This window comes from Colobus angolensis, unplaced genomic scaffold (genome assembly GCF_000951035.1).
Source record: "Colobus angolensis palliatus isolate OR3802 unplaced genomic scaffold, Cang.pa_1.0 Scaffold186, whole genome shotgun sequence".
In the NCBI taxonomy this organism is placed as follows: Eukaryota; Metazoa; Chordata; class Mammalia; order Primates; family Cercopithecidae; genus Colobus; species Colobus angolensis.
In genome coordinates, this window is record NW_012114999.1 from 2917166 (window position 1) to 2930683 (window position 13518).

A 13518-nucleotide genomic window follows, 5' to 3' on the forward strand; every position below is an offset into this window, starting at 1 on the left:
TGCGATCAGAGATATTTCCATAGCTCTTTCTTTGTCTTTTATGACTCTCATATTTGTGAAGAATACAGTCTCCTTTTTTATTTTTAAAGAAAAGGAATATTCCTTCTTTGGAGCTTGTCAGATGTTTCCTTACGACAAGATTCAGGTTACGTATCTCCAATCTGGATTCTACGTAAGTGCAACTGTGTCCTTCACAGGATATCACATCTCTGGGCATGAGATGTCCATCTGCCCCTTATGGTTAATTTTGATCACCCAGTTAAGGTGCTGTCTAATTTCTCCATTGTAGAGGTTAATTTTGATCACCCAGTTAAGATTATATCTAATTTCTCCATTGTAAAATTACTATATTTCTCCCTTGTAACCAACAGGCAATCTGTACAGAGATACGTTTATTTCTTTAAAATTACATTATCATTATTTTTTTAAGAGACAGAGTCTTGCTCTGTTTGCCAGGCTGGAGAGCAGTGGCTTGATCACAGCTCACTGCAACCTCAACTTCCTGGACTCAAGCATTCCTCCCACCCCAGGCACCTGAGTAGCTGGGACTATAGGTGTGCACCATCAGGTCCAGCTAATTTGTTTGTTAATTTTTTGTAGAGACAGGGTCTCCCTATATTGCACAGGCTAATCTGGAACTCCTGGGCTCAAGCGATCTTCCCACCTTGGCCTCCCAAAGTGCTGTGATTACAGGTGTGAGCTACCGTGCCCAACCTGTTATTTATTTTTTTAAAGTACTTCCTTACTTTCTGGCATAAGATATTCCAGGTTCAGCTTATACGTATGCCATTCCAGCCCTGGAATGTATCATTTATTGAAGGAATCAGGTTTACTTTTAGTGGGGAATGTTATTAAGACAAAAGTCTGAGCACTCAGTGTGCTCATGGCTGCTGGGGTGTTTTTGCTTCTTGACCCTTTCAGAAGACAGATATACACAGGCAAATATACGTGTATATATACACGCCTGTGTGCATGAAACATGAACACACCTGCATGTACCCACAAACACAAGCATATAAATATTCCAGAATTCCCAGTGCTATTTCCAGTTCCAATCCATGACCTCACAGTTCTTTCTTGCTTTTCCCTTTTCCATATTTGTAAGTCCCTTCTTCCGCAGTGAGAATTCTGGGTTCCAATAACATCAAAACATTTATTAATTTACTTAATCCTGTAACACATCTAAAATTTTCAGAATCACTTTGCCCATACCACTACAAAATACAAACTAAAAAGAACTCAGAAATTATTTGTAGTTCTTCTCGCCAACTCCACCCTGCCCAAGAATGAGGATATAGAGTCAAACACTGTGGTCATCAGTTGTTTGTATTAGCTCTATCTCCCTTTTGTGGGATTATTATATTTATTTGAAATAAAATTGGGTTACTTTATTTAGTTTGCTGTCAGTGTTAGGTTTTCTTTCTGTTTTCATTTTTGCCTACTTCTCATTCTTACTAATTTTTTAAAAAATATATGGAACATTGACATGCTTCCAAAAGTTAAAACTATACAAAAATATATCCCCAGAAGTACTATTCCTTCCCATTTTTCTTTCTTCCCATTTTCTTCTTGTTGATCACCCAATTCATTGTTTTCTGGTTTATCCTTTCTACGTTCTATTTGCAAAGGTAAGCAGACATACGTTTACTTTCTTGTTTTTCCTTCTTTCTTACATAAAAAGTAGCATTCTATATGTTCTGTTTTCCACTTTGCTTTTGTTCATTTAACAGTATTTACTGGAAATATCTCCATATCAGTTCATTGAGATTTTTCTTTTTCTTTTTTATAGTTGCATAAGACTTTATTGTGTGCCTGTACCATAAATTATTCAGCCAATCTACAATGACTAAATACTTAGGTAACTTCCAGCATTTTGTAATTACAAATGCAACAGATCACCTTGTACATATTCATTTTGTACTGTGGGAGATATATCTTCAGGATAAACTCTTAGAAGTGTGATTGCTGAGTCAAAGGATAAATGCATACATCATTTTATTAGATATGAGAGTGGGGATTTTTTTTGTCTGTCTTGTTCACTGCTATACCCCTGGTTTCTAGAATAGTACTTGGCACACAGTAGACACATAGTAAACATTTGTTAATGAATAGCATGCTTCAGTTTCTTATCTCCAAGAGAATGCACTCTCATGAAACAGGCTTGTAATTAACCAGACTCCTATGTGGCCACAACAAACCATTTTTTACCTTTTCGATTTCCTCTGCTGGTACACCTCGAAGCCGGGCATAAAGGTAAAGATGTTCTCGTCCTGTGAGCAGCTCATCAATTGCATCAAACTGAGGACAGTAGCCCATATTTTGATGGACTTCAGAAATATTGGTTAAAATACTGCAAGAAAAAAAGCAATTAGTGAGTGTCCTTCAAGGAGGTGGAAGGATGACCATAGAGCTATGGCTGGAGAAGCTTCTGCCAATGGGAAAAGGAAGCTGCTGCTTCTCTTCTATTTGGTTTCAGAAAGGCATGCAATATTTGGGAATCAAAACAGGGGCCCTTCGGTTAGAAACTGAATCCTGTCAGATTCTTCCGTGTTTGCATGTCTAGGATTAATTGAATCCCGGTTATGCCATAAGTCAGCTTTCATTTTGGATCAGATCACCTCACATGTGAGTTTAAAAACAGAGGGAAGGCCGGGCGCAGTGGCTCAAGCCTGTAATCCCAGCACTTTGGGAGGCTGAGATGGGCGGATCACGAGGTCAGATCGAGACCATCCTGGCTAACACGGTGAAACCTCGTCTCTACTAAAAATACAAAAAAAACTAGCCGGGCAAGGTGGCGGGCGCCTGTAGTCCCAGCTACTCCAGAGGCTGAGGCAGGAGAATGGCGCAAACCCGGGAGGGGGAGCTTGCAGTGAGCTGAGATCCGGCCACTGCACTCCAGCCTGGGCGACAAAAACAAAAAACAAAAAACAAAACAAAACAAAACAAAACAGAGGGAAGATCAGGTTTAAGAAAATGATTCATGATTTTTCAATACTTTTCAGACATGTGGGAAGTAACTAGAAAAGATGGATCCGTCCCGTTGGAAGTAAACTTCTCTATCTGTATTTATTGGCAAAGATAGCAACGAAAGAGGAGCCAGTCAGATAACTACCCTCAGCCAGAGGCCTGCAGGGAGAAGGGGTAGAGTGAGTTGGGTTCCACTAACTCCCTTTGGCTAAAATATTCACCCTCACTAAAAAATATATTGCCATGATGGAAAATAAGCTATACATAGACTTTTAGTCTAATCTCATCCTTTTCTTCTTAAAGCTTAGGGTCTATGAATAAAGGATGGATGATACAGGCTAGTACAGAGAGAGACTACTGCAGTTCCCCTACAATGACAAAAGCCTCCAAAGGCATGGGTTGAGCCAATTAAAACTACTTAGGGAAACAAGTAGGGTACGTCTCCAAATTAGCAGGCGCTACCCTACCAGATAATCCCAATTCTGTGTCTTAAACCTATAGTTTCTTTCTAGCGTCCAGCTCAGTTTTACCTTCTGGAAGTCAGACTGTGCCTTACTTGGACACAGTTGTAACTTTATGTCTCATTAATGTGCTCATGGAAAATTCTATGATATCTTTTCCCTCCCCCACCCTGCCATGACTCCTTTTGTCACCATCAGGAAGTCACCTGCATGGTCACTTGCAGGTGAAGCTGGATCTGTTGAGATAGACTCAGCCATGACCTGGCTTCACCCCTGCCTGTCCCTTTTCTGTAAACCCAGTAGGGCTGGCTGTAGAGGCCAAAGAACCAGATTCATCCTATCTGAGCCAGTGAAGCATGCTCAGGACTCCTCCTGCCCACTGGGCATTGGGCCATGCTGAGGATGGCTTTCAGGGGAGAGAAAGAGGCCCCAGTCAAGCAGATGCTGGACAGATGTCAGCAGCCCCTAACTCCACTTATAAACCAGGGCAGAAGCTTCCTCTGGGCACCTCTACCATGTGTGCTGAAGTGTTACCGTTCAAGCTTTTCCTGCAGCCAGGAAAGAGGCAAACAAGAGAGAGCTCACCCTCTCTGTCTTACCCATAGAGGACCATCTTTAAACACATTTTATTACAGAGAGCAGCAGTCACCCTCCAGAATCCAAGGACACATGCCAGTTTTCCCTGTATGCTCCTTGGTCTGGCAAAGCCAAGTATCAGCCTACAAATAGCCAATGCAGGTTAAGCTACCACAAGGGTGCATGAATGAGCCCCTATCTAGAAACTCAACCCAGAGGAAGGATGCTTCATCACAGGGGTTCTTAACCTGGGATCCAAGAGCTCCTGCAGAATCATAAATGTGACCCGGGACTCAGTAAACTCCCTGAAACTTTTTGCAAAAATGTGTGGAGGGAGGTAATGGGAAGCAATGGTGCATTTTTATAGGAATAGGCTACAAATGTTCATTGGATGCTTTAAAGGTTCCATGACCTCTAAGGGATTAAGAACCACACACTTAGTGCTTCCTTGGTCTTTCCAAGAATCCATCCCAACAGAGGAATCTCTTAACCATCACAATTCAGTTCAATTTTCCAGTGGGTCAATTTGTTGGGCTTTTTGGGCCATGCTCTCTGGGAGGCCTCCTGCTCTGTATACATCTTTCAGGGTCTCAGAGCCACCCTAGTATAGGGTCTGATGATCACCCTTCCTATTCTGGGAGAGGGACAATGCCCAGGACCTGTGAGAGACTCCCTGAGACAGGAGGAGCAGGACACTCACCTTTTGCCTGCTACAGTGGCATCCCCTGAGGTCACTGTGGTGTCCCCAGTAAGCATCTTGAATGTGGTTGTTTTGCCAGCACCATTCACTCCCAGGAGGCCAAAGCACTAGGAGAAAACACAGAGCTAGCCTGGCCCTAGAGACCAAGAAGGTCTAAAATGTCAGACCCTAGGGTAAGTGTGTGAGCTGGGGGAGGCATTTTAGATCTGGGCTGCATCAGAGGCCGTGAGCCACGTGTGGCTACTGAGCCCTTGAAACACATCTAAGTCCCAATTGACATGGGCCCTGAGTGTAAAGATTCAAAGACTTAAAAACAACAAAAACTTGTCAAGTATCTCATTAATAAGATTTTCTATTAATTACATGTTGAAATGATAATATTTTGGATATATTGAGTAAAATAAAAAATACTGGTAAAATTAATTTTACCTATCTTCCTTTTACTTTTCTCATGTGGCTAGTGGAAGATTTAAAATTATATATGTGACTTGCATTATGGCATTATGTTCCTATTGAATATCTCTGCCTTATGGGGAGGAGAGGCAGGCACAAGAGCTGATGTTGGGAAGCCTTTCACCCGTGGTCTGCAGAGTACCCACCTCTCCAGGGCGAACTCCGACACACAGCCTGTCCACTGCCGGGCTGGAGGTGCCTGGATAAATCTGCAAGATACGAAGAAACCAGACTTAGAACTGAGACAGGTTTAGAGCAAGGAGGGGAAGAGGGAACAAAGAGCAAAGATGGTTTAGGAGAAAACTACCAGCACTAAGAGGTTACATATTGACATGGGCAGGCACAGAGGTGCGGTGAGTACTGAGACATCTCGAAGCTGACCCATGCTCTGTAGAAACGGAACACAGAAAAGCGAGTGATGCTCAGCTGGAGTGATTCTCGCTGAGGCCCTGTGTCAGTGCCTGAGATGAATAGCAGGGAACACACATTGGAATTAGATGTTCTTGGAAGGCAAGTTATAACACAGAGATGATGACCCCACATAAAATTAGGAAACCAAATGCTTGCATAAGCATATCAATTGATCTATAGAAGGGAAACAGCAACATCATGCCAACTGTGGATCTAACCAGCACCTCCAAACTCATACCCATTCCCTTACCTTGGTTAGTTCATGTAGCCTTAAGATGTCAGTTTTATTTCCACCGGTAATAATTCTTTGTCTTTCTTCAGCCACATCATCATCTTCATCAACGATGGGCCCCTTAGTGGGCTCAGCAATCCTAGATGAGGAAAAGGGGTCAGGATTGGGCTGGCTGTACAGTATCCTTGGCACTGTCTTCTCCATTGGACCTCTCTTTCATTTCCTTGCTTTTGCTAAATTCTAAAAAGGGCTCCCAGCAGGAGAGACATTAGGCATTAGGTAGAGAGATCAAGTGCTCATGTCCAGAGTCAGCCTTGGGTTCCGGTCCTGGCCCCCTCATGTGTGGTCTTGGGCATTGGACCTCTGAACCGTGCCTCCTTCAACCATGTGATGAGGAGGGGGGTAACAATACCTGTCTCACAGGATTGTGCTGAAGATGAACTCAGCACAGTACCTGGCACAGAGTAAAGACTCAGGGTCTGGGAGCACTGTCAGGACTAAAACCCTTCCTCTACAGCAAGCACTCAGTAAGGGGTAGTTACTAACCTCCGAGCCTTCCACTTCCTCCAGTCTGCCCTGCCAACTCCACCTCTCCAAAACAGAGTTGTCATCAGGCCACCTCATGCCTCAAAACCTTCTGTGGTTCTCCATCAGCTGGAGATTAAAGCCCTCCCTCTGCAGCTGTAGTTACAGCCCTGCAATCCAGCCCCACCTGCCCTTCTCACTTACCTCTTGCACTAACTCCTCTGTCTGCAATTGGCATCTCCCCCTTGTTCCCAGTCCTATTGGCCATTCCCGTCTCCCAGCCTCCGCATGTGTTTCCAGTCCCTCAATGTCCTCCTCCTCCTGCCCCACCAAATGGAATCTTCCCCATCCTTAAAGACATATCCTCTTCTTTGAAACTCTCCCTGACCTTCTGGAAGCCAGGGACTATGGTGTACTTCTCTGGTCCTCTTTAGGTCCTAAAGCAGGCAGGACTCATTCAAATATGTTGACATCAGAGTTTGAAGCTAATGAGTCAATTTGGATAGTCAACCTCCTGACCCACTCTCCCTCACAAAGGCTTCTAAAAGGTGTGGCCAAGGCTGCAGAGAGGGTCTGCAAGGGCTGAGGGTGCCAAGGACAACAATTCCTGACACTGTCTCCCATAACTAGAACTGCTTGTGTATCCTGTTTCATCAGAATGTGTTGACACCTGTGATCTCATTCACCTCTCACAGTCCTGTGAGTAGGGAGGCAGATTCATTTCCAATAAACCAATTCCCTGTGGATCAAAACATAAAACCAAGTCCTTGGAATCTATTTACAGGTGACCACACTCAGCCCGAGAGGAGGAAAAGTTAAGAAACAAAACACTATCGGGGAAAGCTTGCTAGGAAGGGCTGCTGCTTGGCAATTCAGGTCCCTGGGTGAGGACAATAAAGGTAGGCCGGGATTGCAGAGGGGAGTGAGGCAGGGGCCCACCAGCTTCAGGAAGAGCCTGCAGAAGAATGGCAATTGCCAGCTAACCTGGCATTTGAGAAGCCCTGGTCAAGAGTCAGGGTTGGCGGCTACCCACCTTCCTCCAGGGGTGGGAGGGCGTGATTGCTGACTGCACCCCTCCACATGGTTCCCATGTTACTCCCATGCTCCCAAATCTCTAATTAGCAAAGGGGCCTGCTATGTCCGTTCTCTCATAAATACATCAGTCTATTTCCTAGTACTTTGGATATCCCGTAACCATTGTTATTTGCCATACTATCATCTAATCAAAATACACATTTGGTAATTATATGAGAAGGATTAAATATCAGCAATTGAAATTAATAGCACTGCATTTTAAATATTTTAAAGAGGATGCTCTTCACATATTTGAATGTGCCATTTTAACCCGATTCCCTACTTGTATTATTGGAGAAAAGCCAGGCTTTGAGAATGTAAAAAAAAAACATCGCCGGGCGCGGTGGCTCAAGCCTGTAATCCCAGCACTTTGGGAGGCGGAGACGGGCGGATCACGAGGTCAGGAGATCGAGACCATCCTGGCTAACACGGTGAAACCCCGTCTCTACTAAAAAATACAAAAAACTAGCCAGGCGAGGTGGTGGGCGCCTGTAGTCCCAGCTACTCAGGAGGCTGAGGCAGGAGAATGGCGTGAACCCGGGAGGCGGAGCTTGCAGTGAGCTGAGATCCGGCCACTGCACTCCAGCCTGGGTGACAGAGCGAGACTCCATCTCAAAAAAAAAAAAAAAAAAAAAAAAAGAAACATCGTGGAGTGGGGATCCTGAGGAAAGAGATAACCGCGTGGGTGTAAGGTCCAGTCCTGGATGGCCTGAGCTGCCCACTGACCCCAGGGTGTGGCATGGACGTACCATTGGGAGAGGAAGAAGTGGCGCTGAACCAGGAGAGTCAGGAGGAAGTACACCACCCCTTCCACCACCATGGCAAACAGGTTCTTCCCAATCAGGTCCCAATGGAACGGATTTGCAGAGTGCTCCTCACCTGGGCATCGACAGGAATTGAGTCCGCTTCAGCCGCCCCGGCTCACCCCACAGACCTGGCCACTGCACACAGCCCACTAGACCAGGCCTTGTGTGGGAACTGAGCAAGAGCCAAACACCTGCCTCATCTGGGCTGCCCTCCATCCCTCCTGTGGCTCCCTAGCCATGGAAACAGAGGCACCCTAATCCCCTCTAGCTGGCAGGACTCTTCCAGCCCAACAAGGTCCCCTCCCAGCACCAGCCCCTGCCACAGTCTGATGCAGAAGTCCCCCTGGGGTAGCCCACCCAGCTTTGGACCCAGGGCCCATGCTCCACGGGCCTTGGCTACCACCCACCAAACCGGGCATAGACATCTGTCACAGCCTGGCTCAGTGCAAGGTCAATGAGGCCCCGGCCCAGGCAGAAGTGGGGGAAGATAATTAGCAGCTTCCTCAGCACGGCGTTGAACCTGAGCAGCGTCTGAAACAGAGAATTAGGACTGTTGGAAATAGGGCAAAGCCCACCCACCCCTCTCTTCAGCAGGTGGGGCCCAGATGCTCTCACAGGACAGCACAGGGGAAGGCCTGCAGATGGAGAGTCCTTGCAGCCAGACTGGCCACTGGAGGGATTTGTCCAGCAGAGCATAATGGGTTTGCTGTGGAGGTCATGAAGTACTTATAAGCAGTGCCTCAGGCCAGGCCAAGGAACTAATCAATTAAATGACTAGTCAAGGACTGAGGCTCCCTGCAAGTTTCTAGTGGGCAGGAGCTGCCCCTTCATCTAGCCAGGCAGCATCTTCTAAACATTTACTATGCTCAGTACCATGTGGGCACCGAAGCTAACTGTGAGGAACCTGCATTACTGTCCTTACCCTTCCCCTAGATGACTCTGGGGGTGACAGCAGGAATGTGCAGAGAAGCTGCAGCCCTCCTGCTGTCCACTTAGGGAGCTCTCCCTGCAGACTCACTTTGAAACAACAGGAGCCCTCCAAGGCGTTTGTTAACAACAGCTGCAGGGGGACAGCAGGCCCTGAGCCATCTCCAGTTCTGCTTTTCAGCCCCTCATGGGGCAACTACCATTGTCTAGGGAGAGGAGGGCTGGAGACTCTCTCTGGGGTCTGTGTTAAGCCAGGGACTTGTTTTCAAGTGGTCAGACTTGGCATGTTGGGCAGAACCTCCCCTAAGAAAATAGAAGGGACACTGAGGGGTACAAGGACAGCGTAGCTCCTGGCTGGGCCACTGCTGTCCATTCCATCTGGCTCATCCCTGTCCCACAACCTCCTCTCTCTCCAGCTTCCACACCTGTGCCCACATTACCTCATCCTTCCCTGCCTACGCCCTGTCTGCCCACTCTTTCTGGAATCACTGCTCTTTGGCCTCTAGGCCAGGGCATGTGCAGGCTGTTACCTATTGCTCCAAGCAGGAAAGAATGCTCTTTTTTCTTCTGCTTTCTGAAAGATTCCTGTTCTTCTTTAGATAGCTGGCTCAGAGACTGCCTTCTCCTATAAGCCTTCCCAGATTCCCATGAGAAAGTATCCATTCCTCTCTCCCAGCACTTATCACATTCCTATGATTAATTTTTAAAAAATCTGCCTACTTTCTCTACTAGTCAGTGGGCCCCTGGAGGGTGGGCATTGAGTCCTAATTATTTTTGTGTTCTTCCTAAATACCTGCACAATGATTAGCTCTGAGTAGGCACTTCATTATTTATTAAATGGGCTATTAGAAATCTACAGGCTGAAATTGGGCTTCCTCCACCATGGCTCCCCCAGCCCCTGCAGCCTGGCTCTTCCCACTGCCTCTGGCCTGCAGCGTGTTATCCGCCTCGCTCCTCTGATGCTCTGTCACACGCTGTATTATGGAAGATCATTACTGTGGCTTATATCAGCTGCAAACTTGGTGGGCAGGTCCTTTCCGGACTGGAACGGGAGCCTCTGGAGGGCAGGACGAGTGGGCCATGCTTGTTTATATCAGCACACCCAGCACATGGTGTTCAGCTAGTAAGGACCTCCTGACTGTGCAGGGGCGGCAGCTGCTGGGAGCTGGGGAGCCTCCTGTGGGATACTGGGGGTTTCCGCAGCAGCTTTGTATCTGATAATTTACATGAGAATACCAGCTTTTTGGAGGCGGGCGCTTAGCAAATGTTGGCTAAATGGGTGAAGCCGCAGAGGGGAAAATGTTCTAAGTTGCTTGAAGCTGCTATTTAATTATTCTGAAGGAACACTCTCTTAAGACTTAGCGGGCTGTGACAAACACAGCTCCGCAAAGCAGCGTTTTCAATCACCTGGGGGCTCTGGCCATCTGCTGGGGTTGTGTTCTCATCCCCCGGCTTTCCGGAGTCTGACTCCGACACGCTGAATTTCTTATCATTCATAGGACAGATGAGGTTTCATTACTTGCCTAGCGGCCACAGAAACCCTAACAAAATCTGGAGTCAGTCTCAGGGGCCATGGGTCTGGGCGGTTTATGGTGGAGACTCCGCACAGATTTGTCCTGTGTTCCCCAGCTGGGCCCAGAGGTGGGTGGAGGTGGGTGCCGCAGGGCAGCAGTGCAGATGTGCTGGCTGGTCCCACCCTCTGAACTGGGAAGAGCTAATGAGGAGAGGAAAGGTTGAGGCGCCTGGGGACACAGACACGTGGGGAGGCAAATGTTCCGAGGACAGCCACAGCCAGGACTGAGACACAGCGGTGGGGATTGGGAGTGTGGAGTGTAAAGACAGCCCTGCAGCGACTGCCTTCTTTTTTTCCTGCCTCTTTTTATGATTCAGTTTGGCCATCTGTCTCTGGACAGGGGGAGGTCAGATGGAAGGGACAACTGGGCTTGGCAGCTCATAAAAGTGAGGCATTCAGCATGGAGAACCCCCAATCTCTTCCTCAAGATTAACTTGCCCAAGGAATAGTGTATGTCAGAGTGTTACAATTCCATAAGAAAGTGGGAGAAAGAACGTTTGGGGATTTGCTGATGTGTCTCCAGAGCACACAGGAAACTCAAATAAGAGTTTGCCTCTGGAGAAGGGAACTGGGTGAGTGGGAAACAGGGGTAGGAAGGAGATTTTTTTTATTGTATGCCTTTTTCTTCTTTTTAGATTTTGAAATCACCCAAATGTATTGTGTGTGTGTGTAAAACCCAACACCCAAAGTCCCTAAGGAAACCTTTCTGAAAGAGTAAGCAAAGCTTAAAGTTTATTACAAGAATAACGTTTTGCTTGCAGAATAAACACAGAAAACAATTTCACTCAGAGTACAGAAATGAAAAAGGAGTTTATAGGAAGAAAGAAGGAAGAAGGAAGGAAGGAAGGAGGGAGGGAGCGATGGAGGGAGGAAGAAAGGAAAATAGGAGAGAGGGCAGAAGGAAAGAGAAAGGGAAGGAGGGAGGAAGGAAGGAAGAACTGAAGAGTGAAGGAAGGAGCGGGGAAGGAGGGAGGAGGGAGGAGAAGAAGTAAAGAGGAAGGAAGGATGGGAGGGAGGGAGGAAGGAAGGAAGGAAGGGGGGTCACAGGTGGGGAGGAAGAAAGTGGCACTCATCTGCATTCAGCTGCTACATGTACGATGCTTGCCCCTGGCTCTGCTTGACCAACACATATTCTACTATCCTACTGATAAAACACAAAAGCCAAAGTTATGCTCACCCGGTTATTCTCAAATAATTCCAGGATGAAGGTAATAGCACTGCTGTTGATGCCGATGAACAGATTAGCACAAGATAAAGCCACATAGGCTGTGCTGGGGACATCAAACAGGAAGGATGCTGGGTACATCATGGGAATGACCGCCCATCTGTGTGAAATGAGACAACTCAGAGCAATGGAGTTCTACTTTCCATTCCATCTGCAATACATCTAAATATAATGCACTACCCTTACACCTGAGGTGATATGTGTGCACTGGCCAGAGTCCCAGGGGACCAGAGAGATACTCCATTTGTTGGTCTCTGTGCCTCAACTTTAAATGGAGATAATAATGCCTGCCCTGACCACTTCATGAGGTTTTGTGAGGAGCAAATGGGCTGCTAGCTGTGTATGTACTCTGTAAACTACAAAGCCCTGTACAACTCATAGGCAGGTTCTCCACCCTGCAACACCTCCCACTCTAGCCTGGGTCAGCAAAGCCCAGCCGAGGGTCCCAGCGAGCTCATCTTCACAGCTTACAGTCAGGTTGGTTCCCAAATTCTCTATTTCCAAGAGAGATATGTGGAGACCAGTGCTCTGGCAAGGCTCTACTGGCCCACAGAGGAAGGACCAGGATCACTATTTTCATTTTACAGATGAGGAAACTGAGGCCCAGATGGATGTATTACTCACTCAAAGTTACACATGTGGGAAAGAAAGTTGCATGCTGGGCCCTGTAACTCTGCTGATGTAACCCCCATGTCATCCTCTGTCCCTGACTCAGGAGGAGCTTTTTGGTCGGAGTCTTCTACTGTGTGCGGTAACTCTTGGCCAGTTCACATGGGGACGCTGAGGTGGACAGACTGGCCACAGATGAGTGAGAGTCAGAGCTGGGTGAGGAGCTGGGGAATGGCTGACCCCCAGGTTTTGGTCAAGGCCTCAGTTTGAGTAGAAGATTCAGACCATGTGGGACTTCTCTCATTGTTGCTGACCGGACCAGGCCTCAGGGATACCTCTGTCGGTGGAGTCAGAAACAGAAGCTAGACAGATCCCTGGTTATCAGCCTCAGACCCTACCTGGGGCTGGAAGCTAAACTTGCTGGTGCTACTACCACAGGACAGCCCAGGTTTTCTGTTAGGAGATGATCCCCCACCCCCACCACCGGGTTTCTCTTCAGAGGCATTAGCTAATGGCCCAAACGGCTTACCCATACAACAGGAGCAGTGCCACAAGGGCAGGAAGGTTTTCTGGAGAAGTGTAGGCTTTCTTCTGAAACCCGATGAAGATGCCCACCACCAGCCCAGCACTCACGGAATAATTCATCTCAGAAAGAGAAGAGGAGAGCAAGTCACTTAACCTCTCAGACCTGCTTCCAGCTCTGCAAAATGAGGGGTGGGGCCAGGCTTCTCCAGTCCATAGGGTCTGGGATTCTCATCCGACTTGCTTGTTAAACAGTTCTTGGTTGGCAAACATATGTTAAGCTGTCACTAGTCCTCCTACCCCAGCCTGCGCCCTACCTCTCTGCCAAGGGAACCTTCAGTTTGTATCTTTTGAAAGGATCAATTACAAAATTCTGCCTGGTCTCTCACTCCCTAATTGGTCACAAATGTTGTTGATTCTTCTAAGCAAGTCTTCAGAATTCAGAAAAACTTAAAGC

The 13518-nt window shown here is 47.1% G+C and overlaps 1 protein-coding gene across 1 annotated transcript in view; it reads right to left on the reverse strand.

Annotated features, from left to right (window-relative positions):
- Positions 1-13518, reverse strand: part of ABCA4 (ATP-binding cassette, sub-family A (ABC1), member 4) — a 134789-nt gene that overhangs the window by 10453 nt on the left and 110818 nt on the right. Inside the window, exons 37-44 of the mRNA XM_011940010.1 lie at positions 13069-13184; positions 11883-12030; positions 8613-8736; positions 8149-8278; positions 5819-5939; positions 5304-5366; positions 4705-4811; positions 2209-2350 (exon numbers count right to left, since the gene is read on the reverse strand). Of these exons, the coding sequence (XP_011795400.1) occupies positions 2209-2350; positions 4705-4811; positions 5304-5366; positions 5819-5939; positions 8149-8278; positions 8613-8736; positions 11883-12030; positions 13069-13184 (951 nt within the window). The remainder of the gene's footprint in view (positions 1-2208; positions 2351-4704; positions 4812-5303; positions 5367-5818; positions 5940-8148; positions 8279-8612; positions 8737-11882; positions 12031-13068; positions 13185-13518) is intronic.